Source organism: Ictidomys tridecemlineatus, chromosome 10, assembly GCF_052094955.1.
Source record: "Ictidomys tridecemlineatus isolate mIctTri1 chromosome 10, mIctTri1.hap1, whole genome shotgun sequence".
Taxonomy (NCBI): Eukaryota; Metazoa; Chordata; class Mammalia; order Rodentia; family Sciuridae; genus Ictidomys; species Ictidomys tridecemlineatus.
In genome coordinates, this window is record NC_135486.1 from 10,159,246 (window position 1) to 10,182,833 (window position 23,588).

The following is a 23,588-nucleotide window of genomic DNA, read 5'->3' on the forward strand; positions in this document are numbered from 1 at the left end:
GAAAAATGAAAAGAAAAAGCAAAAAACAAAAAGAAATGTGCCTGGGTTCAGCTGAAGCTCCAGCCTGCTCAGCCCAGAGAAGTATACTTTGTAAGAATCAATGAATAGAGTCAGAGCTGCTGAAAGCTATTGCCCATGAATTCATGGCAGAATGTATATAAAACAATAGAAGATCTCTGGACTGGAAAACTGTTTCTTTAAATTGAGTAGAAGCATGGTATATTCTCTCCCAAAGAAATATTTAAAGCAACAACCCCAACAAAAAGAAAAATGTTGTGTGTTAATATTTACAGTGCTTATGCTAGTAATCGTTCAAAATGGGAAAAAATTAACATATTCTTCAGTAGGTAAATGGATAAACAAATGGGGGTGTATGTATATAATGGAATATTATTCAGCAGTAAAAAGCAATGAGCTACCAAGCAATGAAGAAAAGATAAACAAAGAGAACAAGGCAAGTCTGAAGAGGCTGCAAATCATGGCGTCCAACTACATGGCATTCTGGAATAGGCAAAGCCACAGTGGCAGACAAGAGCAATGCTTATCAAGTCTGTGAGTGAAGGGCAGGGAACTTTGAAAGGCATTTAAACTACTCTATAACTTTAACTGTGGATATATTGCAGTGTACACTCGTCAAAACTCATGTCACTTTAAAGTACAAAGACTCAACCTTAAGGCCTGCAAACTAAATCATTTAGGAGGTCGAGGGACCCCAGAATGGAAAGCAGAATGTGACAAAACACAGACACTATACACTGTATTACAGTCTCACTGAAGGAGATGAGTAGGGAAAGTGCTGACCTAAGTAAATTTGGAAATGAGCAGCCTTTAAGACTAAAGCAAGTGAAACCATACATAAGTCTGTAGTCTGATAAGTTGTTCTCCACAGGGGTGTGGGAAAACAATCCTAATACTGCTATCAAGGCAGTGTGGAATGGAAAAATTAAATAAATGGATGGCAGATGGTTGGAACCATTGTTGGAGTGGGCTAAGCAAAGGGAGGAGGGTAGCATCATCCATGGATTAGATAATGGATCAGAGCATGATAGTTAAAGTTGAAGTAATGATAACCAGATAATGGATTAAAGCTGGAGATAATATGTGAATGCATGACCAATGTGATTCTGCAACCTGTACACTCAGAAAAATGAGAAATTATATCCCATCTGGTTCAATGTATTATATGTCAATGTCATTTTACTGTCATGTATAACTAATTTAAAAAAATGTTTTTAAAGCTGGAGATACCAACATGAACTCATGTTTAGCTCAAGACAGATAGGTAAATAGATATAAAAATGCTGATGAATGTGTGTATATGAATGAGTTAGGGTACCTGTGTCTATTTCCTGGCTCTGTCAGCTGAGAGGGATGAAAGCAGTGGCATCCCAGCACAGACGAGCACATCTAAGGCCTAAGTCTTGGTTTCTAACACCATTCTCCATTAAATCCAATCAGGGTTTCTGGAGAAACAGGTAATGCTACATGCAGGCAGGAAACAGAGAGGATGAGCCTGTGCCAGCTTACAGTGACCAAGTAAGAAGGTGCTCTCGAAAAGCAAAAACAGAACTGAACGAAAATCCACACTGACAGGGCCGTGCCACAGACTCAGGAGAGCCAACTGGAAGAAGTTCCATTAGCCCAAGCTGGAACAAGCAATTTGAGCAATAAAATCAATAAAGTAGTAAAAAGTAAATATTTATGAGTCCATTTGATGTGAACAAATGATGAAATAAATAAAGAGAAAATTCCCTCGCACAGAATAATTCAAAATAATTTATGTTCTCAGCCTACAAAACGGTGAATCAAAACTCCCCATTTCTTTAACATGGTTTGTGAAGTGAATTCTGCCAGAATGGAAACCAGGAGAAAAGCAACAGTGGAGAAAGTTCCCCTAGGCCACCCTGACCAGGTGATCAAGGTCAATGGCGATCATGGCCAGCCACGTACATACATTCCTGATGTGATGTGATAAAATGACAGCTTATAAAATGACAAATACACACCCCTAAACTGGATCTAGTCTAATCATCAGGAGAACACTAGACAAATCCTGTTTGAGGAATGTCTATAAAAGACCTGCCCAGTATTCTTGAAACTGTCCAAGTCAGCAAAAACAACTTGGAGATAGGGTCACAGCCAAGAATAGCTAAGGGGGTCATGATAACTAAATGAAATGCGGTGTCCTGGGCAGAGTCTGGGAACAGAAAGAAGATGGTGGTAGTCAGCTTTTTCACTGCTGTAAGTAAAAGATCTGACCAGAACAATTTGAGGGGAGGAAACGTTTGAGGGCTCATGGTTTCCGCCATCTTGGTCCACAGAAAGACAGCTCCATTCCTCAGGACTCAAGGTGAGGGAGAACGTGGTGGTGGAAGAGTGTGGCCGAGGGAACCAGCTCACATGGCCATCAGGAAGCAGCCAGAGAGGAGCCACTTGCCAGATACAAATATATGCCCCAAAGCCACGCCCCCAATGAACCCCTTCCTCCAGCCACCCCCCAGCTGCCTACCGCTCAGCGAATCCCAAGAGGGAGTAATTCACTGACTAGGTTCAGGCTGGAACCCCCTCATTTCTCTTCCAAACCTTCTTGCACTGTCTCACATGTGAGCTTTTGGGAAAATCACATCAAAACCATGACAAGGATATCGATCAAAAACCAAGGAAATCAAAGTGACACGCAACTTTCATTAATAACAATGTGTCAGCAGTGGTTCTTCAATTGTAACCAAGGCACCATGGTAATGTGAATAAGAGAACCCTGGTATGGAGTGGTGGGAACTCTCTGTACTATTATGTGTACTATTATACCAATGTTCCCACGTATCTAAAATAGTTCTAATTGAGTGTATCATTTAAAAGGGGAGAACAAAAAGGCAAGAGCTGCCAGTCTCTCTGAAGCCCCCTTTCCCCCCTTTTCCACATCACATTGTCTCCCCTTTCCTCCCTGCTTTTCATAAACATTTTAGCACTTATGCACATACCCTTAAACAATATGTTGCTTTGAATTTGTATGAATACATTTGACTTTATGTATTTTTCAGTGATGTGCTTACTTTCACTCATCATTACAGTTGTGAGATTTACACATATTGGCACTAGCAAAGGCATCATCTTGCCTACTCCCAGCCTCCTATTAATGGCTACTTCCAGGTTTTGCAATTACCAGCAGGAACACCACCTTCTTATGTATACCTGTAAAACATTTGTGTGATAAACAGCCAGCTAGAGGTGAACTGGTCTGTCATCAGGCATGCACGTTTTCAATCCTACTTTTCCAAAAGTTGTCATATCCCTTTAGATGGCCATTAGTAGCAATTTAAGTTTTCTGAATCTTGTTCCTTGGAAACCTTCTGGAGATCCACAGAGATATTTTGTTTTGTCTTGTTTTGTTTTCCTCAAAGTTTTAAAGTATGTGTGATTTAAAAACAAAATTATTCGTTATTTCATATTTGTAATAAAAATAAAATGGTGATAGAGGCCAAACTGTAGTACATTCAAAATTGCCATAGGCTTTAACTTGTCCTGGGAATTAACTTGCTCAAAATAGAGCTGTCTTTGGTATCCGTGTGCATATATTTGAACTTGGTATAAAAGTGAAGAAATAAAAGCTTGGCATGACCCTGCAGAAAAGTTTACTAATTCTGTATTGGCCTTAATTTGAGAAACTACTAACCTTTTATGTTTAATTGCATTCCAAGAGCTAGGAAGGAAGGAAGGAAGGAAGGAACGAACGAACGAACGAACATTTAAGGAATATACATACATACATACAAGATCTCAATCTTGCCTCCAAAGAGAAAAAAAAATTAAACTTGTGCTTTATTTTTCCTTCAAAAACTGCAATGACTTGAATTCAAGGCATATCAGCACATCTAGAAGAGCATGTGATGTGTTGTAAATTTCATCACTTCTGCATTCAAAAATTCCTTTGATATAAAAATCTACATTTCTATAGAGAAACGGTAAATGACGACCCTCTCAAAGCTATAAATGAGTATATTCTGCTAGTGAGAGGTATGTAAGTGCGGCACCCCTACCTTCAGATTGCTATATTCATTCTAGAATGTCCTGGGTGGGGCTGCCATGCTATGCAAATTTTTTCACTGCTAATCTAGAAGGCTCAACTATAATGGAGAGCAAAAAAGATATAAATTTCAACGTTTCCCCCAAATGGTATCTTTCCTCGGAGAGGAAGATGGGTGAAAAGCAGTTAGAGATATTTAGGCATTTTAGTTGCTTCCTATTCGTCTAAAGCTCACCTGTAAGTAAAACAGGATGTCCAATCTTACACCTGGAGGCAATGGAAAAGCTCAATCACTGCTACTCAAGTAGCTCACTGAGCTCTGGCAGTGGCTTCTAAGCACAGGACTCTCTAGCACAAAGATCAGGGGCTTTCCTACCATGAAATACCATCCCGCTGGGGATTAGAGTTTCAACATATGAATTTTTGAAAGTCACAAACATGCAGTCCCTGACAGGTATCATGTTGATTTTATAATTAGTCATTACTTTACCAGTGAGGTTCAATCTCAAATTTCATTAGACATTTACAGTTTTTCTTGATATGAATAGGTACTTTACATCCTTTGCCACTTTTCTACCGAGTTGTTTATTTTTAATTTTTTTTTATTTGTAGGAGCTCTCTATATTATAAGGAGATAATACCTTGTAAAATTTTAGAGTTTGCTTTTCTTTTGAATCTTATTTCTTAATGTACTCTTAATAGATAAGTATAATGTTTACTTTTCATTAATAAAAAAAAACTTTTAAAATTCAAAGAAAAGAAAAGATCAGGGGCCTTGGACATGCATGGCCTCTGGATGGCTCTGTGATCCTACCCTCTGGTGCTCTCAGTTTGCATTTCCAGAAGGCCCTTCTCAGAAGAGCACTGAACATGTGATCTTCCTCCTGTGCACATTAGCTTATTCGTCACCTCCCTGGGTGTCACAATATACCACCAAGGAACACGGAGACATGACTACCCAAAGCTTGGTAATTATGAAATAAGAATACCCCCACTCTTCTTTTTTAAATTTTTTAAAAATATTCTTTTAGTTTTAGATGGACACAATATCTTTATTTGTTTATTAATTTTTATGTGGTGCTGAGGATCCAACCCAGAGCCTCACACTTGAAAAGCAAGCGCTCTACCACTGAGCCACAGCCCCAGTCCCCTCACATCCACTCTTCTTAAGCAAATATACCTACTGTGTGACTTACTCTTTGATAACATCACCTTCCACATTAAGGCTTGTGTGAGAAATCCCTGGATGGGCAAGGAGAGCCAAGAGGTATTTGCATAGACACCATAAGGGACTCTTTTCCCTATCTAACCATTCCAGGACTCCTTTTATTCAACTATGAAACAAAACAATTTTTTGAGAAATTTTAAGGCATATAAAACGGTAGCTAAGAGAAAGGGCTCAACTTGATATTGACCTGAGTTCGAGTGATAGATCCATCATTTGCTAGCTAAGCGACCCTGAGTAATTCATTTACCCTCCCTGATCTGCTCTTTCCTCCACTGTTGGAACAGGTGGCAAGCCAGGAGTTGACACCAGATCTGTCTTCATAGCCCGTGCTCTAAACCACCACACTGGACTGCTGCAGATACTTCAAACAGCACTGTGCATGTGGGAACTTACTACACCTCTGCAGACTGATTGATTTATCTTCAGGAATGCTTTGTTCAATCAAAAGCCATGACCGCTAAAGCAAAACTCCCAGGCACAAGAGAAATAGCTTTCTTCACCGAGTTTCACGCATGCAAAAGCTCAATAGTTGGGTATGAAACAGAAAGGTGTCCCCTTCGAATAGCAACAAGACTGACAAATACATTGTGTTCACAGCACAGAATATCTGGAGGCCCCACTTCAGGGTCACTCATTGTCTCAAAATCAAGTATATCTCCAAAATAGGAGATTCCACTGTTGTGAAAGCTGAGGTATGAAACTTCAGTTGATGAATCTGTCAAGCCTTTAAAAACTTCTGAGAGGATACTAAGACTTAGATAGCTAAGTATTTAAAATTAGAAACCGCAGCTATTTTTCAATACTTTGGAGACTTTTTATAGCACATCTTGAAATGTGTGTTTAGATTACTCAGCTTAGAGTTGTCAGATAAGTACCATAAAGAAAAGGGTCAGACACAGTACAATTAGGATTTGTGGGAAAGATGACATTCCCTACATAAACATATTCCAACTCAAAACTATGTGTAACCCCTCTCCCCCCACCCCACCCCCCAAAAAAACCCATATCCGAAAGTCACATATGTCCCTTGCACCACAATTTACAAACCCACCTCAAAGAAGAGGAGACATGGTCTCCCCCACACACGCCTGGGATTATCCTACCAGCCAAAGTAACAAGGCTGAGGGCCTGGACACCCACGCCCCCTCTCCAGGACCAGCACTCTCCACACTATGCCACAGGCATGCAAGTTCCATGCTCAGATTCATTCCCAACATGACCTCAAATCTTCACCTCTCCTAGTCCAAGCCAAATCCAGCCTTCCTTTAATTGTATTCATTTGCTTTGCATTTTAATCCATGTAGAGATCACAGAAGTGGGGAGGACTAAGACCACCTTTGGAGGGAAGGGAAGGCTTCGTAGAGCAGTGACCTGAGTGCAGAGTTCAGAAGGAAGAATGGATGGCCACCAGGTAAGGAAGAGACAAGAAGCCTTCTTTGCAGAGGAATTAATACATGCAAAGATTCCAAAGAGTTCTGGAAAGCCTTGGCAGACTTGGAGGAATATGAAGTGTGAAAAGTCAACTGTAATACAACTTTTGAGAAAAACTTTGCCTCATTGAAGTGATGGGCCTTGATCCTGGAAACAAAGGGAGGCCAAAGCTTGCTTTTGCTGTCTGTATTCATTTTTCCCCCCACCCAAAGGGGTAGCCTTTGGTCAAGTTCGCATCTTCTATGGAGACACAAACTTATTATGGAAGCATCTCCTTCCTCAGCATTCCTAGACTCCTTAACATCCATACTACACAATCATGTACCATCAGCTCTAGCAGGCATGGGGTGTCTCCAGTGAGAGGACCTGAAGGTGGGAGCTTTTTATTTTTTAAATTTTCTTGTCTTAGTGCCTAAGAGAGCTAAGCAAGTTCATGCTTAATAAATTCCTGGGTGTGACGGATTCAGGTTTCTCCAGGCATGGCAGAGGAAGTGAAGAGTTGTAGTTACTACAGCCCTTTGTATTGGCCATGATTGACAGGATCCAGGACCACAGGAGTTAACTTCAAAAACACCTGTCCTTGAGTCTGCCCTCCATGAACTTGGACTCTTCCCCCTTTCTGCCCAGTTTGGCTCCACCAATGAAGCTGAGACTTATCCTTGCTCCCCTTTGGAATATTGGGCCACAAGGGTTAATAGGTACCAGCATATTGCTAATTCTAGCACACCTCATTAGTGAGGAGGGGAGGGGACAATTGATGCATTTAAAAAGTGCACCTGGCCCTGAAGTGAGAGAACTGTGCTGTTGCCTATGTGCAAATGCCAACTTGCAGCTAGGTTACCATAGCAACCCAAACAGGGTGCTGCAGTGGGCAGCTTTGCACAGAAGTGCAGAAAAGCCATTCTTTAACTCTGAGCTTCTAAAGTGCCTATCGCATCCTGGTAGGCCTATCAAGATATTCAGTCCCAGCATTAGGATTCTGCAAAAAAAGAAGTGGAATTTTGAATACCTAGTAGTCAAATCTCCCTCTTTTCATCCACACATGTCCTTCTTTATGCACAATAAGCATTGCATGCAGAACCCAAAAGAACCCCTTTAGAAACACATAATTCTCCATACTCTTTCTATATATTATGATGAACAGACTGTACTTGGACATCAGCATGACTTCCACACAAAATTTACATCCTCTGAATAACCCAGCAATCGTACATGGTAATGAGTACCACATCCACAACGTTCCCATTCTCATGCAGCCCCCAGTTTTTATTATGTTATTGATGTTTTTAATGTAAAAATAAATAATCCTATCAAGAGTGTAGGTTGGGCTGAATGATTCAATGGAGGTGCGCTCCAGGAACTATAAGCCAACTTTCCAAAGGACCAGGCAATTTTTTAAATTACTTTTCCATGGGAGTTGGGAGTAAGGGTTTTCTCGCCCACTTGCTAATGTTTTTACTATCTTTTGTGAAGGGGGAACCAGAGAGAGACAAGAGTTTGCCATGTGGCTCCAACCTACATATGGCTGTCAGGAAGCCATGTCCCTGTGAGTAGGTAGGGCATTAAGCAGATATGACAGTGTCCTGGAACCACCCTCTTTCTCTCTCTCTTTCTTTCTTTCTCCTTTTTTTCTTTTTTTCTTCCTTACCACCTTGGATCTAGAGACTGAGTTGTGGTTTGTGGTTTTCTTTTAATTCTCTCCTGGGCAAAATAAGAATATATACAGCCTCACTAAAGAAACAGATACGCAACGGGAGCACATAGCAGGGTGAGAGACACATCTGCACATGGAGAAGTGGAGAGGTTTGGTGAACTAAGTCCTGTGAACCTGTAGTGCTTTGCAAGATGTTGAAACAGGACCTCAATAGCTTTATGACTCAATAATGATAAAGAGGGGAAATTCAAAGTGATAGAGCGATTCCAGTACCTGAGGAGTGCTATGGCCTAAGAAAATGACAAGGAAGGTACCCAAAGAGACAGATGTAAATAAAGGAAAGAGGAGCCTCGTGCCAGGGGAGGTCCTTCTGTGTGCACAGGTGCCTATGCCTCTCTAAGGCAGCTCTGGGAACAAAGAAACCAATTTAATAGAGCACAGTTGGGTGATTTCTTTATCCAAGGAACTATGATGACACACGGAGATGTGGAGGTGGCTGAGTGAGGGGGTTGTTACATTTAGGCAAAGAGGTAGGACCTCCCAAGGATGAACACTCTAAGAAACTTGAGTATTTGGAAGGAAGGTGTCAGCAACCTGGTGACACATAGGGCTGTCAGGGACTGAAGACTAGAGGCACAGCTGGTGCAGTTGGGCCTGCACATGCCTTACAAGGTGATGACCGAATACCTTCCTCTAAAACCCCGGGAATGGCTGTGGGTGGCTGTGGGTGTCCAGAGGGGTGTGAAGCAAGAGCTGAGCATGTGGTCAGGGAGCGAGGAGAAGGGCTTATGGGAGTTGAGCTGTGGCAGACCAGAAGTGCTGTGCGGCTGTGCTCCAGAATTAAAAGCAGGAGGGGCAAGACTGAGAAAGGTTTCACTCGTGAACCTGTTCCTTTGGGGCTGGAGGCTGAGGAGAGGCCGAGGGCCCAGCACCCAGGTCGGATCTGGGGAGAAGTCAGGTGCACCGAGGCGCTAGCCTGCAAGTGGGTGTGGAGAACGGTCCGGGGAGTGGGGCGGATCCAGGGAGGTAGGAGTGGGGGTGGGGATGTCGCCGGCGAGTGGGTGTGTGGAGCGAGCCGGGGTGGGGGGTGGGGGCGCCGGTCCAGCGCCTGCGGCCGCCTCGACCTCCCCCGGGACTCACCCAGCACGAAGTAGGGCAGCTCGGTGTTCTCCAGGTCGTCCACCACGACCATTTCTCCCGGGAAGTCGTTGCGCACCGAGAAGAGGAGCTTGGGTTCGGAGGCCGAGGGGCTGTGCATGATGCTCAGGTCGTTCTCGCGCAGGAAGGGCAGCGCCGACACCGTGATGCTTTTGAGCTTGCACTCCAGCTCCTTGGATGGATCCACGTCGCCGGCGGCTGTGGCCAGCACCGCCGCCGGCCCCCAGCAGCAGGCGAGCAGGGCGCAGAGCCGGGCTAAAGCCATCTTGAGCCCCAGCCGCCTTCCTCCCAGCGCTGCGATGGTGGGGGAGGAAGCGAGCGGGGAGGGAGCGAGCGAGCGAGCGAGCGAGCGCGGGAGGCGGGGGAGGCTGGGGAGGGATGCAGAGCCGGGGAGCCCTGGTCCCCGGAACGAGGAGCCGCTGGCAGAGCGCTCGGTTCCAGCGCTGCTGTCCGGAGAGCCCGAGTTCTTTGTTTCCCGGAGCAGCTTATCTGGGAAAAGGAAAAAAGGGGGGAGAGGGCGAGAAAAAAGGGAAGGAAGGACGCTGGGAGGGAAGAGGAAGGGAGCTGAGGATTCTAGGGAATCAGGTCAGCCCCCAGCTGGCTGTCAGTGCTCCCGCCTCCTCCTCCTTTGCATCCCCCTGCACGAGCCACGCTCTCGGCTATTAACTATCTGCACCGCATTTTAAAAAATTCTTCTTTGCAATGCAAATTCTTCCCTGTCGCATTATCATCCAAATGCCTTGGGAAAGGCACACACCTTAAAGGGCGCTTCCGGGAGCAGGTGTGTGTGTGGTTGGTGGTGATGGGGTGGGGGGTGTCTTTCTAGATGCAAATTCCCTTAGTGATTTTATGCATGTAGGTTGTCCCATCCATATCTCTTTGTGCCCAATGTTAGTTGGATTTGTCCGTTGGATAAGCAAGTGCTAAGATAAATGCACATGTGTATATTTTTATTTAACATTGACTTTGCAAAGTAAAAAAAAAATGTTACATTGACAGAGATAGATGGATAGAGATACACAATAAAGAATAAAGTCAATGTGTCTCATACCGTTAAGCAGGAGAGCAGAACTTTCACTTTTAACTTTTGCCTCTTCCTTTCATTTCTGTCACAAATGTTATCTACAGTAACCAATAAAAAGATGATTTGGGAAATGCTATAGTTGATAGAAGAAGCAGACTTAGACCAAAGACATGTTGCAACTATGGTTTTAAAGGATCCAGAAAAATAGAAGAGATCTGGGAGAATATGTGAGAAAAATGGAAAAGCATCCTTAACAAGTGAAAAAGCAATAAAAGAATACCCCTGAATGTGAGCTAGGTCAGTCCTAACTCATCAGGAGCAGAGCAGGGTAAATATTTAGCCCCCTGCCTAAGTATTCTAAGGAATAAGAATACCACCAAAGCCCATGAAGATCTGTCTGCAGTCGAGTTGGGCAATGTTGCCTTTTAAAGATGCCAACAGTGTGCAGAAAACAGTGGTAGAAAAATGATATTTGTGTGGTAGAAAAGGGAAATGCTGGAATGTGATGTTTAACTTTCTTACACGTGATAACCAATAACTTGTTCAAAAGTCTGTCCTGCCAACATTATTTCTTCAATGCTGATTTAAAAATACTATGTGCTATAAAGACTGTTAAGTGGAGTTCCCACATGAGTTTAATTCATTACCCTTTTCAGAGGACCTCTACTTTATAAACAATTACATCCTTGATCTACCTGCTGCAACTTTATCAACATACATAAATGTGTGTACTTTAATAGACAAAAAAGGTGTGCATTACATTTCACAAGGTTTATCTAGTTGAATAGTTGAATAGTTCAATCTAGTTGAATCAGCCATATTTAAGGTCACATTTAAGGAGTAAAAGATCTGTTTACCATGAAAAAATAAACAAAAGTACTTCAATATAAGTTTAGTTTTTAAACTTGACATACCCAAAAACCAACCAAAGCTATATTGCCATGAGCACTGCAAACTACCGCAAAAAAGATGTATCGGGCCAATGACCTTTTAAGATTCATTCCCATCTTCATTCGTCTCCTAAGAAGAACATAGACTTCACGATTCCTTTTTTTTTAACACTTTCTAGCATAAAAAATTTTTAAAAGATATGAAGCATACATAGACAAGGTGATTTGCCATTGAATAATCAGACTAATACCAGGAAAACACACTTCATTCTAGAATGTGAGAAATGGCATGAAACTACCAGATGATCTACTACTTCCAATCTCTCATTAGTGGATAAGGAAACTAACATGTGTGAGATGCTCTAAACATCAATCTGCTCATGTGGAGCTAAGACCCCAAACAAGATTTTATGGACCACAATAATTCATTCAGCAAACACTTGAGTGCCTTCCTTATCCTGGGTATTAGTCAAAGCATGGAGGAAGAGGCTGGGGTGTTGCTCAGTGGTAGAGTGCTTGCCTCGCATGTGTGAGTCACTGGGTTTGATTCTCAACACCATATATAAATAAAATAAAGGCCCGTCAGCAACTACACACACACACACACACACACACACACACATATATATATATTTAAAGCATGGGGGGAAGTAATACCCCTCCTGCTTTTGAGTAGTATGTAATTTATTCTCATTTTGAAATCCTTTCTAACTTCCTGAAGAACCTTGAGTCGTGTTAGAAAATGAAAGTGAATTATTTGGGGTTGATGTCTAGTCTTTTAAAAAAATCTATACCAAGTTGGAAATAGTTGAAAATTGGTATCTCAAGCCTTTAGATACCTTTCTCTCTATGGAACAGTCATGGGAGAAAGCTGTGTAAATAAAAAGCATATTTTCCCGGGGCACTTTATTCCTGTAAGAATGGGTGTAATGACATGTGGTCTCCTCTTTGAGAAAGAAACATCTAGAGATGGGGGTAGAGATTGCAGTTCACAGAGACCATATCTACAGAGTGACCCTTTGCATTTTAAATCATGCGGGCCACGTGTGTACCCATCTCAGTCATCGCCTTTATGTTGAAGCAACCTGATCTAGTGAAACCACAGACTTGGGTTCAAGTCTCCATATTTGCAGGTGAGTTTGGACCATTTTTATCTTCAGTTTCTTCATCAATAAAAGGAGATCACTCGTCTCTGCCCACTTCACCAGCCACAGATAATAAATACGCAAATATTTAAATTATTTTTAGCATTATAAGGTAGCTATTATCTCCAATCCTGACTTCCCCTGAAGCCCTACTTCCTATATTTAAATGGCAGTGGCTGCTCCTTGAATCTTACAGAAACCTTTCATTGCTTTTCCTGCTATCAACCAATTCTATACAGGTACGAGGTTGATCTTCATGAAATCTTGTTCTCATCATGACATTCTTTTCCCTACAGGTTAAAGTTCAAACACGATGTTTGGAAATTTGAAGACTCTTCTAAATTCCGCACTACTTATTCCTCTAGATGGATGGCTCACTGCACTGTTATCTCTTCCCGTGTTCTCAGTGTACACGTGCACATATGTGTTCACATGCATGCACACGTACACACGCATCAAAGTAAAGCCCAGTTCCTATTTTCACTTCTTCCACGTGTTCTGTACACCTGGAATATAACACTTTTCATCCATCAGAGCATCCCATCCCCTCAGACCTATCTCCAGCCTCCCTTCCACAGGGTGACCTTCCACCTCTTCCTTTTCTCATAGCTCCACGCACTGAGCACTTAGCCACATGCATCTGCAAAGGGGAAGGACCATGTCCACATTGCATGTCTTGTCTCTGAATATAGTGTTTTGTATTTTGCAATATTTTATTTGGAAAATAGAAATAATAGTGCATAAATTAGGGTGGTCTTAAGGAGGAAATGTGAGTATGTTTGTATGCAGAGGACCTGACACAATAGTGTTAGCTCTTTGCCATCATCACCTTATTATACTCTTTGAGACAGAAAATAGAATTCAGAGTTGTCTTCACAAGATTTTTCTCCAGTGTAGAAACCAACAGTCAATTAAGTGACTTACACTCATTGGTGTTTGCCTACAATTAATAATGACACATGTACACACACTAAAGGATAAGTACAGGTTTGCTAATAATAGACAAAAATGGAAGCAACCTATACATAAATCAATAGGAGAATGGATAAATGTCACATAATCATGCAATGGATTACTTACACAATTTTTAAAAATGCAATTTCATAAATTAATCTCCCTGATGTAAGGATGAGTGAAAGAAACAAGACACAGAATTTACACACTAAGATTCTTGAATTATGAAATTCAAGGGCAGGTAACATTAACCTTTGGCGATGGAAGTCAGAATAATATTATCTTGGAGCCCGGGGCAGGGTCGGGGGTGAGAGCTTACCAAGAAGGGTCCGTAGTGTGCTTCCTGGGATGCTGGAAATGATGTGGGTAGTGGTTACACCAATAAATATATAGGCAAACACTCATCAAACTATATTCTACCAGAATTTTCTGGTGTGATCTTACTTCATTACATTCTTGTTAAATGGTTTGGGATACTATAGGAGAAGGAAGCATAGATAAATCTTCTTTCTTGTTTTTGTGCCTTCCAACTCCACCCTCTTCTGTCCTCAAAAGATCTCAGAATCTTTCATTTTCTTTCCACGGATATTGATAATCATTTGTCCAGCCACTGCTCCATTTATCCACTCCATTACACTGTTTTACAAGAATGCCAAAGTCCTATGTCACTACTTGGAACAAGTTCAGTGCACCCATACCCCTAGACATCACAGGAGTAAATGCCATAGGTTGGGCAGCAATGGATTTAGACTTTCACTGATTCACTTAGATATTTTATCCTAGAAGATCACCCTTCCCTGGCATATTTTGTAACTTCAGTAAACATACCTGCAGTATGTCAGAGGAGGGAATACAGGTGAAAGTCAGGAGTGGTGAGAACAAGGGTATGCATGTGAGAGATGCTATTTCTCACCTTCCCCATTCATTCAGAACACCTATTCTAGCAGAATTTTCTACTGTGTATCTTAATACATACTTTTTAGCTAATTCAGTTGTATGCTACTTTGACACTAAACCTCTGAATTCCTATGTATGTTTTTTTTCTGATTATTTACAAAATAATCTCTGGTGTTGTTCTCCATTCAAGGAAAGTAAGTTGAGAGACTTCTCTCCTTTTATGACTGTATATTCTTTCCCCCACATTTCCACCATCCTCTGACTGTATGTGAATCCCCCAAATCCCTTTGCCAGTTTCAAGCCCCAGCTCCTCTGCTGAATTGGATTATTCTTCAACAAGGACTCTCCCATGCTCTTGCCCAAATGCAGTGTAGTATGCCAGTCAGCTTTGCACCTTCATTAGGACATCAAAAATACAGAATTCACACCCTTCAGTGCAAAGTTAATGTTCTCTTCCTTTACTCTCTTCTGCCCCTTCCTCTCTCTCCCCCCTCCCACCCTCTGGCTCTTTTCCTCTCAATTCACAGGCTTAGCAGCAGCACCTGCTTCACAGAGACAAGGCTGGTCCTGTTCTGATTCCTCTAGTTTTCCTTTAAAACCAAGTCCCTCTTCCTGACACACACTGAAGTGAAAGGGAACACACAGAAGGAAAACATCACCAGCACACCGGCAAAACAATTCTTTTTTTTTTTTTTTAATGTCTCCCTAGAACCCTGAAGTTATTCTTTCCTTTGTCTTCACAGTTGTGGTGTGGGGGCAGGATGTTTCTTAATTTAGCTGTCCAGCATCTCTGTTTCTCTCTCTAGCCATCTTGAGGGGTTCCTGCTATCTTTTGCCATTCTCTCTCTCTCTCTCTCTCTCTCTCTCTCTCTCTCTCTCTCTCTCTCTCTCTCTCTCTCTCTCTCTCTCTCTCTCTCTGTGTGTGTGTGTGTGTGTGTGTCTGTGTGTGTGTGTGTCTGTGTGTCTTTACTATTTCTCATTTGGGGGCTCACTTCTAATTAAGTAACTCAGGAAGCTGAAATACACAGAACAACCAAGTGAAATCCCAGATTAGAAGGAAAATGGGTCCCCATCTCTGGGAGTTCTGGTTAAGCAAGCAAACAAAATGGGCTGGGACAAATGATGATTATAACTCGGGAAGATTAGGAGAAAATGTAATTAGCTCCCCAGCTATTTCTTGTTTTGCAGCCTTCTTAGACTATCCAAACTTGATCCCCGCCCCAGCCCCAGACCCTGCCTTTGAATTTATCCGAGGCTTCCTTAGCGGTGCCAAAAAGTCCCTGCTGCAAAACAGGGAGGGTTAACCGAGAGCCGTACCCCAGGCTGCCAGCAAACCAGAGGAGCCAGCCGCTGGGGCTCAGAGCCCGCCCCTGCCAGGCCGCCCAGCCAATGGGCACCTGTGGGGAGTGTGTCGCTGCGTCCTATTGGCTGCCGACCTACAGGCAGAAGAAAAAAAGAGAGAGGCAGGCCAGGCAGCATTGTTATCTTAAGACACTCATCTGGTGTCTGAGTCTGCAGGTGACACTGCCTAGGTGCGGAGCGCGGACTGGGAGCGGGGACGCGCCGGGCTGCAGCCCAGGGATGGAATCCGCCCGCCTCGCCAGCTGTTCGCGGCTCCTGGGGCAGCGCCTCCGCTGAGCTCGGAGGACCGGGAGAGCGCTTGTCCAGGGCTATGCACCTGCGGGGCGCTCCGAGGGCGCCGGTGGGTCTGCAGGCAGCCGGGGAAGCAGTGGAGCCGGAGGAACGATCTTTGCCCCGGTCTAAGGCTCTGATTTTGGATGACAGAGAGGGCGGGTGAGTCTTTTTAGAGTTGGAAAGAAGGCAAGACCTTGGGTCTCTCTCGGTAGAGGGACAGGTGACTCCCCCGGCTGGGTTTCCCACTTTCCTCACCTCTCCCACCCCGCGTGTCCCCAGCCCAGCGCCAGAGCCTCACTTGAAAGATGCTTTGGGCGACTGGGATCCTTGCTGCTCAGCGGGAAGGCAGCAGGCAAGTGGTCTAGCGGCGGCGGCAGCGGCGGCAACAGCAAAGCGAAGAGCAAGAGAATTTGAAAAGAGACATTCGCTCCCTCTCACACGCTGAGGGGGAGGCATTCGCGTTTCCCCAAACGAGACGGAGCCACAAGAAATCATGAAGTAAAAACTTTGGAGAGCTGCCACTAGAGATGTTGCACGAAAATCTGGAATCTTTTAGGAGTCTCCTCCCAGTCGTTGGAGATTTGGGGAGCAGCTGATACTGCAAGGAAGGCTCTTGCAAGGATTCAAGGTAACAGTGCAGGGATTTCGCGATTTTTCTCTATCTCCTCTTCATTGCCCTTTTGGTGTATGCATTGGTGAGGGATGGGCTTGCCCTCCTATAACGCTCGTGCCCTGGCGCCTGACGGTTGTAGGCAGAGGGGGTGATGATTCCGCGTCTCCTAGTTCTATCCTGTGGAGCTGAGCAGTGGACTTGAGGGGATAGCTGGAGATCGCTCTGATTTTGTCTCCTGGTGTTGCATGGCTGTCACACGGCTTGGGCACTCTGCCTGACCTATATTGCTTTTGCTTGGTTTAAGTCCTCAAAGTTAGTTCAACTCCCATTAGCTTCAGAAAATCCAATCGGGCTGCATAATTGCAGAAGATGACGAGGGCTTTTGCCTGCTGTGCAGATGCTGAACTGAACTGTATGAGGTTCACTGTATTTGGGGAAGACCCTAAGGCACCGAGATCCTAATGCACAGTACATCTGTTTTCACATGTTCCTAGAGCCCTGTAGCATTTCTTTAGAGGCTAGTCGCTCTCCCATGCACTTCAACTGGGGGAGGGGAGTTCCAAAGAGTGAATCCTCTAGGGTGCAAATAGTGTCTCCAGGGTGGGGGGTAGAAGCCCCATTGATTGAGTTGAGCAGGGCAGAGCACTGGAGACACTAGGGGAGAATATTCCTGTGCAGAAAGGGAGATGTGCTGGTATCATCAAGCAGATATCTCTCCCTGTTTCTGTGATCATCTGGGTATACAGCCCAACACTGCCTGTAGCATGTGTGTGTGTGTGTGTGTGTGTGTGTGTGCATGCGCGCGCGCTTGTGTTCACAGCTATCTGTAGGAAGCTGGCTACCCACAGGAGAAGCAAGCGTGCACAGTGCCGAACCCAGCCACGGGTGCCCAGAGTGTTCCTGCCTACTAGGAGAATGAACTTGTGAGCTGCTATTCTAGCCCAGAGGAGTTTTCTCCTCCCCAAGCAGTTCCTCTTCATGGTACATATTTATCCAGGGTATATAGACCTAAGCCAAATATTAACTAAAAATCAAGCTAATGCACTGTAACGTGATTGAACAGACCCCTCTGTAAAGAACGGTGTGTGTGCTGTTCCTAGCCTTGGGAACAGGGTGCCCTGAGTAGGAGCAAATGTTTTGTTATAAGGATAATGATTATAAAAGGCCATGCTTGTAGCCAGGCAATCTGGGCCTTATCCAACAGGCACAATGATATGTCAGCACAGACCAATCACAATCAGAAAGCTAAAGCATATATTGTAAGTCAATTATTTCTGCCCCTGTCCTTCTCCAGTGGTGTGCATGTTGAAGTGACTCTCTGATCGTGCTCACTGGAAGACATGCAATGCCAGTATTAACCAAGCAGCTGAAATATTTTACCAGATCCCCTGGGGGGCAGTCTGATGACCTCAGGCAACAGCAGAGGGTGCTGAAGTTTGTGTTTCTGTCTTGACTTCACATAGTTGTATGTATGTTGTTTGTTTAAGGCACAACTCCAAAGTTCCCTTTCCCCCGCCGCCAATAAGTTGCTGTGCAGCACAGAGGGCATGATCAAGCAATGCTGCCCCAGTGATCCTGTGCTATTTGTACCATAGCTGCATCTGCTCTGGGAAAAGATGCATGCTTTGCTTCTTTGAGGAGGGATGTGATGTGAAAAGATGCAGCTCATGGATACTGAGGAATGTTGGAAGACCAGGAAGCAAATGTCAGACCATAGTCTTCCCTGCTGGAGAGCAGCTGGCTCCAAAGGTCTGACATCGGGGCTGTAGCCAGGGAAAAGACAAAAACATTCTTGACTCTTGCTTCCCTCTACTCACCCAAAATGGAGCCGGCTCCCCCCACCCCCAAAGGAGTGGTGTGTGCTGCAGTATGGGCATAAGAAAGGAGGTGAGGAGGAAATGGCTAGGGAGGGCAGGAGGTTCCTGCTCTGCTACATTGGTCTTGTCTCAAGAATGGGAAGCATCTTCTGTCCATGGCCCTCAAGATCCTTTTCTGGATGTTACTTCCTGGCCTCCTGACAGGTTGTTTACCTGTGAGGCCAGAGGGCACAGAGTGTCCCTGCGTCATCAGTTCCTCCAGATCCCCTTTCCCAAGGCACAGGCTAGCCCCTGGGGAGAATCACATAAGTGAGATCCCCTCTGAGAGGGTGCTCCAAAATCCCTCTCCAGCTCACAAACAAGAGGTAATCTGGAGGGACTGGAGACATCTGCATGGGCACTTTCTGCTGACTGAGATGCTTAGTGTTGAGGTTTTCTGGTTGGTGTTTATCAGAACCCTGTGCAGTGTGCTTTTGGTGATTCGACTCTTTCTTTTGGAAAATAAGACCTTGTATACATTTTATAAAGGCATCCTTTTCCGAAGGGCAGGGAGCATTTTACAGAGCTCCTGTAATTCATACTCATGTGGCTTATTGTCTTGTTTATGTTTGGGTAGTCTAAGAAGGAGAACTAGAATGGTTTTAGCCTTCTTCTTGGAAAAAGAAGGGGAAAGAACCTCAAAAAGAGGACCACTTTAGTTTGGGTCACACAGCAATTAAGGGAAATCGTGGAATGAGATCTGAGTGTTATTGCTCCTAAACCAACCCAACCTCCATCGGCTTCTTCTAAGGAAGATTTTGGTCTTAGTAGTTGCTGTCTGATTCGGTTGTTTTTGTACTTTACAAGCGTGGAAAGATGCTGCGACCCAAGGTTCCTCCTCTGGTACTGACCTAAGGGTAGTGAGGGATAAAAGTTTTAAAAGCCTTTGCCCTCAGTGATCTTCCATTCTGGTTAGGGAAGCAGGCTTACATCCCTTACATCAGGGAACAGGTAAATGACGATATGAGATCTAAACAGCAGTTCAATACAGGAGGGGCTGAGAGGCTGATCTAATTAATCTGCAATTGATTTGTACAGATAATGAGAGCTATCAGTGTTCAAAGGAGGGAGAGTTTGAGCTGAGCCACGGGGATGGGGTGAGATTAGTTTGGATGGGGAGAGCAGGGGAGTTGAGTTCCAGCTGAAGGGAACACCAAGCACAGCACAGCGGAGTTAGCTGGAAACTCTACCAATTCCTTGGGGTTGGCCCCGGATCACCTCTCCCCTGGCAACCTGGAAATACTATATATCTGGTTTCATTATTTTGAACATATATTGGCCTGGGGGAAGTTTCCTGAGGATCTGAAAAGAGGGCTCGGAAATGCTGGGTATCTCATGAGGCACTGGGAATGACCTGTCCTTCCACGCAGCCTCCAGTCGGAGGAGTCACATACAATGAGGAAAACATGGCTCAAGGTCAGAAAGCTTATCAACCTCATATCCCAAAACTTGAGTAAGGATATTGGGGGAAAGCAGACAGTTTCAAGAAAACATGAGAAAACCTCATATTTTAGAACCAGAATATCTTAAGAGAGAGCTTTGATTTTCTTCCGTTTCCTATTTCCCCACCCAAATGTTCCTCTTGGGGTTTACTTGGAGTCGGCAAAATGCCAAAGCCCTTAGGCATTTAGCATTGAGCAGAAGATTTTCAATCTTAAGATTCTTGAGCATGCCCATGTACATAACCTCTTGTCTCCCCTTCTCTTTCCCTTTTAATAAAACATATGCAGTAGCAGTCACAAAGGAGGAGACCACAAAAAAGCAAGAGGGGGCGGGGTGTGGTACTGCCCGCAGCTGTACCACAGGCTACTGTTAGTGCTCAGCTGAGCAGGAGAGGGGAGAGGCCATCGGCCAGCCTGGTCAGCCCAGGGAAGGGCCAAGGGCCGCCCACCAGCAGAAGGCTGGGCCTGCCAGCTACACATGTGCTCCAGCAGTGGGCTTCTCTCCTGGGGGAAGGTCAAGGTGAAGTGTGGTCCCTGCGAGAGGGCTGCTAACCACCACCCAACTCACTGGTCTTCACGTGTTTTGAGACATGTATCCAGGCTGCATGTCACTGTTCCATAGCCCCATTCCTGCATTAGAGGGAGTTCACACGCTGCACAAGAGTAAAATGACTTGCCTAAGTCACAGCAAAACTGTTCTGAGGTCAAACGGGAAATCCCCAGGAACCCAGTCTGTTTGCGTGCTTTGCCTCCGGAGTTCATTCTGGGAACAGGTCTCCAGGGACATTTACTTGCTCTTGAAAATCCAGCCTTAGCCCTTGATTTCTGTATTAAATGACCATGCAGCTGGACTCTGGGTTATGACCTTTCTTCTTTATTCTTCAGAAGCATCCGCTGCCATCTGTAGGGGAGGAGATGAAGGTCCAGGAGGGTGGCTGTGTGGTCAGTGATTATGAATTTAAGCGTATTCTATTTATGAGAGAAGGAACGGGCAGATCAGTTAGGCTTCAGCCTCGGAGCTGCAGTGAACTGGGCTCATCTGACCAATGAGGGGCAGGTTGGTCCCTCTTCAATTGCCTCTCTGCCGTGCAGAAGGAAGGAAGTAGCATCATCAGAGCACGGACACTTCAGTAGCCAGTCCCACCATTCCTTGTACAGAAACTCACCATGCAGATACATCCTGAATGCTGGACTGAGCCAACACAGCAGGGAATTTATACCCCAGGTCTGAGCTTAACATGTCATAACCGCCCAGTATGGTAGCCACTAGCCACAGCTGGCCCTTGAGCATGTGAAATGTGTGCTATCAATATAAAATACACATTGGATTCTGAATATTAATTTTAAAAGGGAATGTAAAAGATCTCATGGATAATTTTTCATGTTGATTACATATTCTGGATATATCATGTGAAATGAAATACATTAGGGTTGGTTTCACCCATATATTTTTTAATTTTTAATGTGGCTACTAGAAAAGTTAAACTTATATGTGTGGCTGGCCTTATATTTCTTTTGGACAGTGCTGGTCCAGGCCCTGCAGAATAGTGACAAGTTAATGGGGAGAAGGGGCAGAGGCCTGAGACAGAAGGAGCCAGAGACATAAGAAGAGGGAGAACATGGAGGGAGGGGTCAAGAGCAGCCCAGGGGAGCCTCTGGACATGCATTTCTGAAATTTAAAGTCAAGGAGGGCACCAATGACTTACACATACCTATGTTTGTTTGAGGAGGGACCTCACTAACCGTGACTCAGCCCAAATCCCTTATAAAGCATTGCCACTCTCCATTCATGTGCAAAGGATGAGGAGCTGGGAGACCCGCTGATTGTACCCTAATATTTTTGAGTCTCTTCCTGACAGTGGAAATAACTAAGCCACTGATGTTTATAGTGGGGATCAGCTGGGTGTGTTTGATTATCAAGTCCCCTTCTTCTTTCTCAGTTCTACCCTATTAGGATCATGCCTGGGAGAGGTTCTCTTTTTTCAAAGGGGACATGTTGATAGTGTGATGGGGGGAAAGAAAAGGCACCGCTATGTTTGAAAGATTCTTTCATCAAATTATCGGTAAGAAGAAAGGGGAGAAGTCATCGTTATGGAATATCATTTAATAATTACAGATTTGAATATTGTAAATCATCTGTTGTCATTATGTCATCACTGCTAGTTACTGCAAGAAGGTTTGGCCATGACTAGAACTCCTTATATTTTCTCAACATGTTTTTTCATAAGCCACATTTCACCTGCTTCTCACAATACCCCTGCAGGGCAGTTATTATTTCCATTCAAGGATTTCCACGATCTGCCCCCACATTACCTGAGTGACTATGTTTTCTGATCCTTCTCTTTACATGCTCTTTGTACAGTGTTGCTTAATCACAAAGATCTTCTTAGAGTTCTTAAATGTTAACCACGAAAAAGAGATTATCATTTCCTCTCTGAACCCCACTTTCGGTGCCTATAAAAATCAAGACAATAACACCCCATCTCTCAAAGGTTTGTTCTAAGTGTTAAATGAGACAAAATACAGAAGGTGCCAAACACAGCTCTGGCACATTGTAGATGCCAAATAATGCCACCCCTTACCTACATTAGGTCTCCTTCTTTGGGCACCTCCAAGGTTACAACATCCAAGGCTGGAGTCAGTGAGCACCGTCCACACCCCTGCCCAGTCCTTTCCCCAGATTCCCTGCTGTGGCCAATGGCACAACCAGACCTCCAGAGGCATCATTAAGCCTGTGTGGTCCAACCTCCATATTCTTTCCCACCCTCCCCCACCAATCCATGGCCAGGATTGGACAAGCTGTACTTGGGCTCCCTCTCCCTTCCTACCACTCTTGGAGGCTGGCTCTTGTCCCTTCTTGCCTGGACCTTCCCAGTGTTTGGTCTCCCTGCTTCCTGTCTTGAAGGCTTCTGGGTTCAATTCTCCTCCCTGCAGCCAGCACCATCTTGCAAAACGGTACTTCTGATCGAGCTTCTCCTGTCCTTGTAACTGCCCAGTGACTCCTCACTATTGTCAGAATGAAATCCCGATTTCTGAGCCTGACCAACAGAACCTCCGTCGAGAGCTGGTCCCACAGCCTCTCTGTGCTCATCTCTCCTGCCTGCGCTTCTCCCTGCAGCCACGTGACATGACAGGCAGCAACTCACACTGGGGCCCTTAGATGTGCCTCCTTGTGTTCCTACAGAACCTTCCCCTGCCCTGGTCTCCGCTTCCTGAAGGGTTTCCAAGCTCCAAGACTCTGTAACTATGGCCTCCTCTGAGAAGGCGTCTCTGAGGCTCCGGGACAGAACGGACTGCCTCCCCCTTTGTTTTTTTTTTTTTTTAAACAAAGCTTTTTTTTTTTTTTCTTAGAGAGAGAATTTTAACATTTATTTATTTCTTCTTAGTTCTCGGCGGACACAACATCTTTGTTGGTATGTGGTGCTGCTGAGGATCGAACCCGGGCCGCACGCACGCTAGGCGAGCGTGCTACCGCTTGAGCCACATCCCAGCCCCCTGCCTCCCCCTTTGTACTCCCACACGCCTCGCTCCGACTCCGCTTCTGCACTGTTCTCACCATGGCGTAATGAGTTGTTTATGTAGCTCTCTCCTGTACTAAGCGCAGGGGTTGAATCAGATTGGGGTTCTAAGACGGATT

The 23,588-nt window shown here is 44.6% G+C and overlaps 2 protein-coding genes across 11 annotated transcripts in view; one reads left to right on the forward strand and one right to left on the reverse strand.

Moving 5' to 3' along the window:
• The window catches only part of Astn1 (astrotactin 1), a 282,323-nt gene extending 272,222 nt beyond the window's left edge, over window positions 1-10,101 (reverse strand). For 2 of the 8 annotated variants that reach the window (XM_040278091.2, XM_021722629.3), the window contains exon 1: window positions 9,478-10,097. In XM_040278091.2, the coding sequence (XP_040134025.2) occupies window positions 9,478-9,760 (283 nt within the window). In that variant the 5' untranslated portion in view covers window positions 9,761-10,097. Of the gene's footprint in view, window positions 1-9,477 lie in introns of all 8 variants that reach the window. The other 6 variants (XM_078022370.1, XM_040278092.2, XM_040278090.2 and 3 more) reach the window with 6 other exon arrangements.
• Window positions 9,151-23,588, forward strand: part of Brinp2 (BMP/retinoic acid inducible neural specific 2) — a 102,104-nt gene continuing 87,666 nt past the window's right edge. The window contains exon 1 of one of the 3 annotated variants that reach the window (XM_040278095.2): window positions 9,151-9,319. The gene's annotated coding sequence lies outside the window, so the exon portion shown is untranslated. Of the gene's footprint in view, window positions 9,320-15,861; window positions 16,669-23,588 lie in introns of those variants that run through there. The other 2 variants (XM_040278096.2, XM_005319769.5) reach the window with 2 other exon arrangements.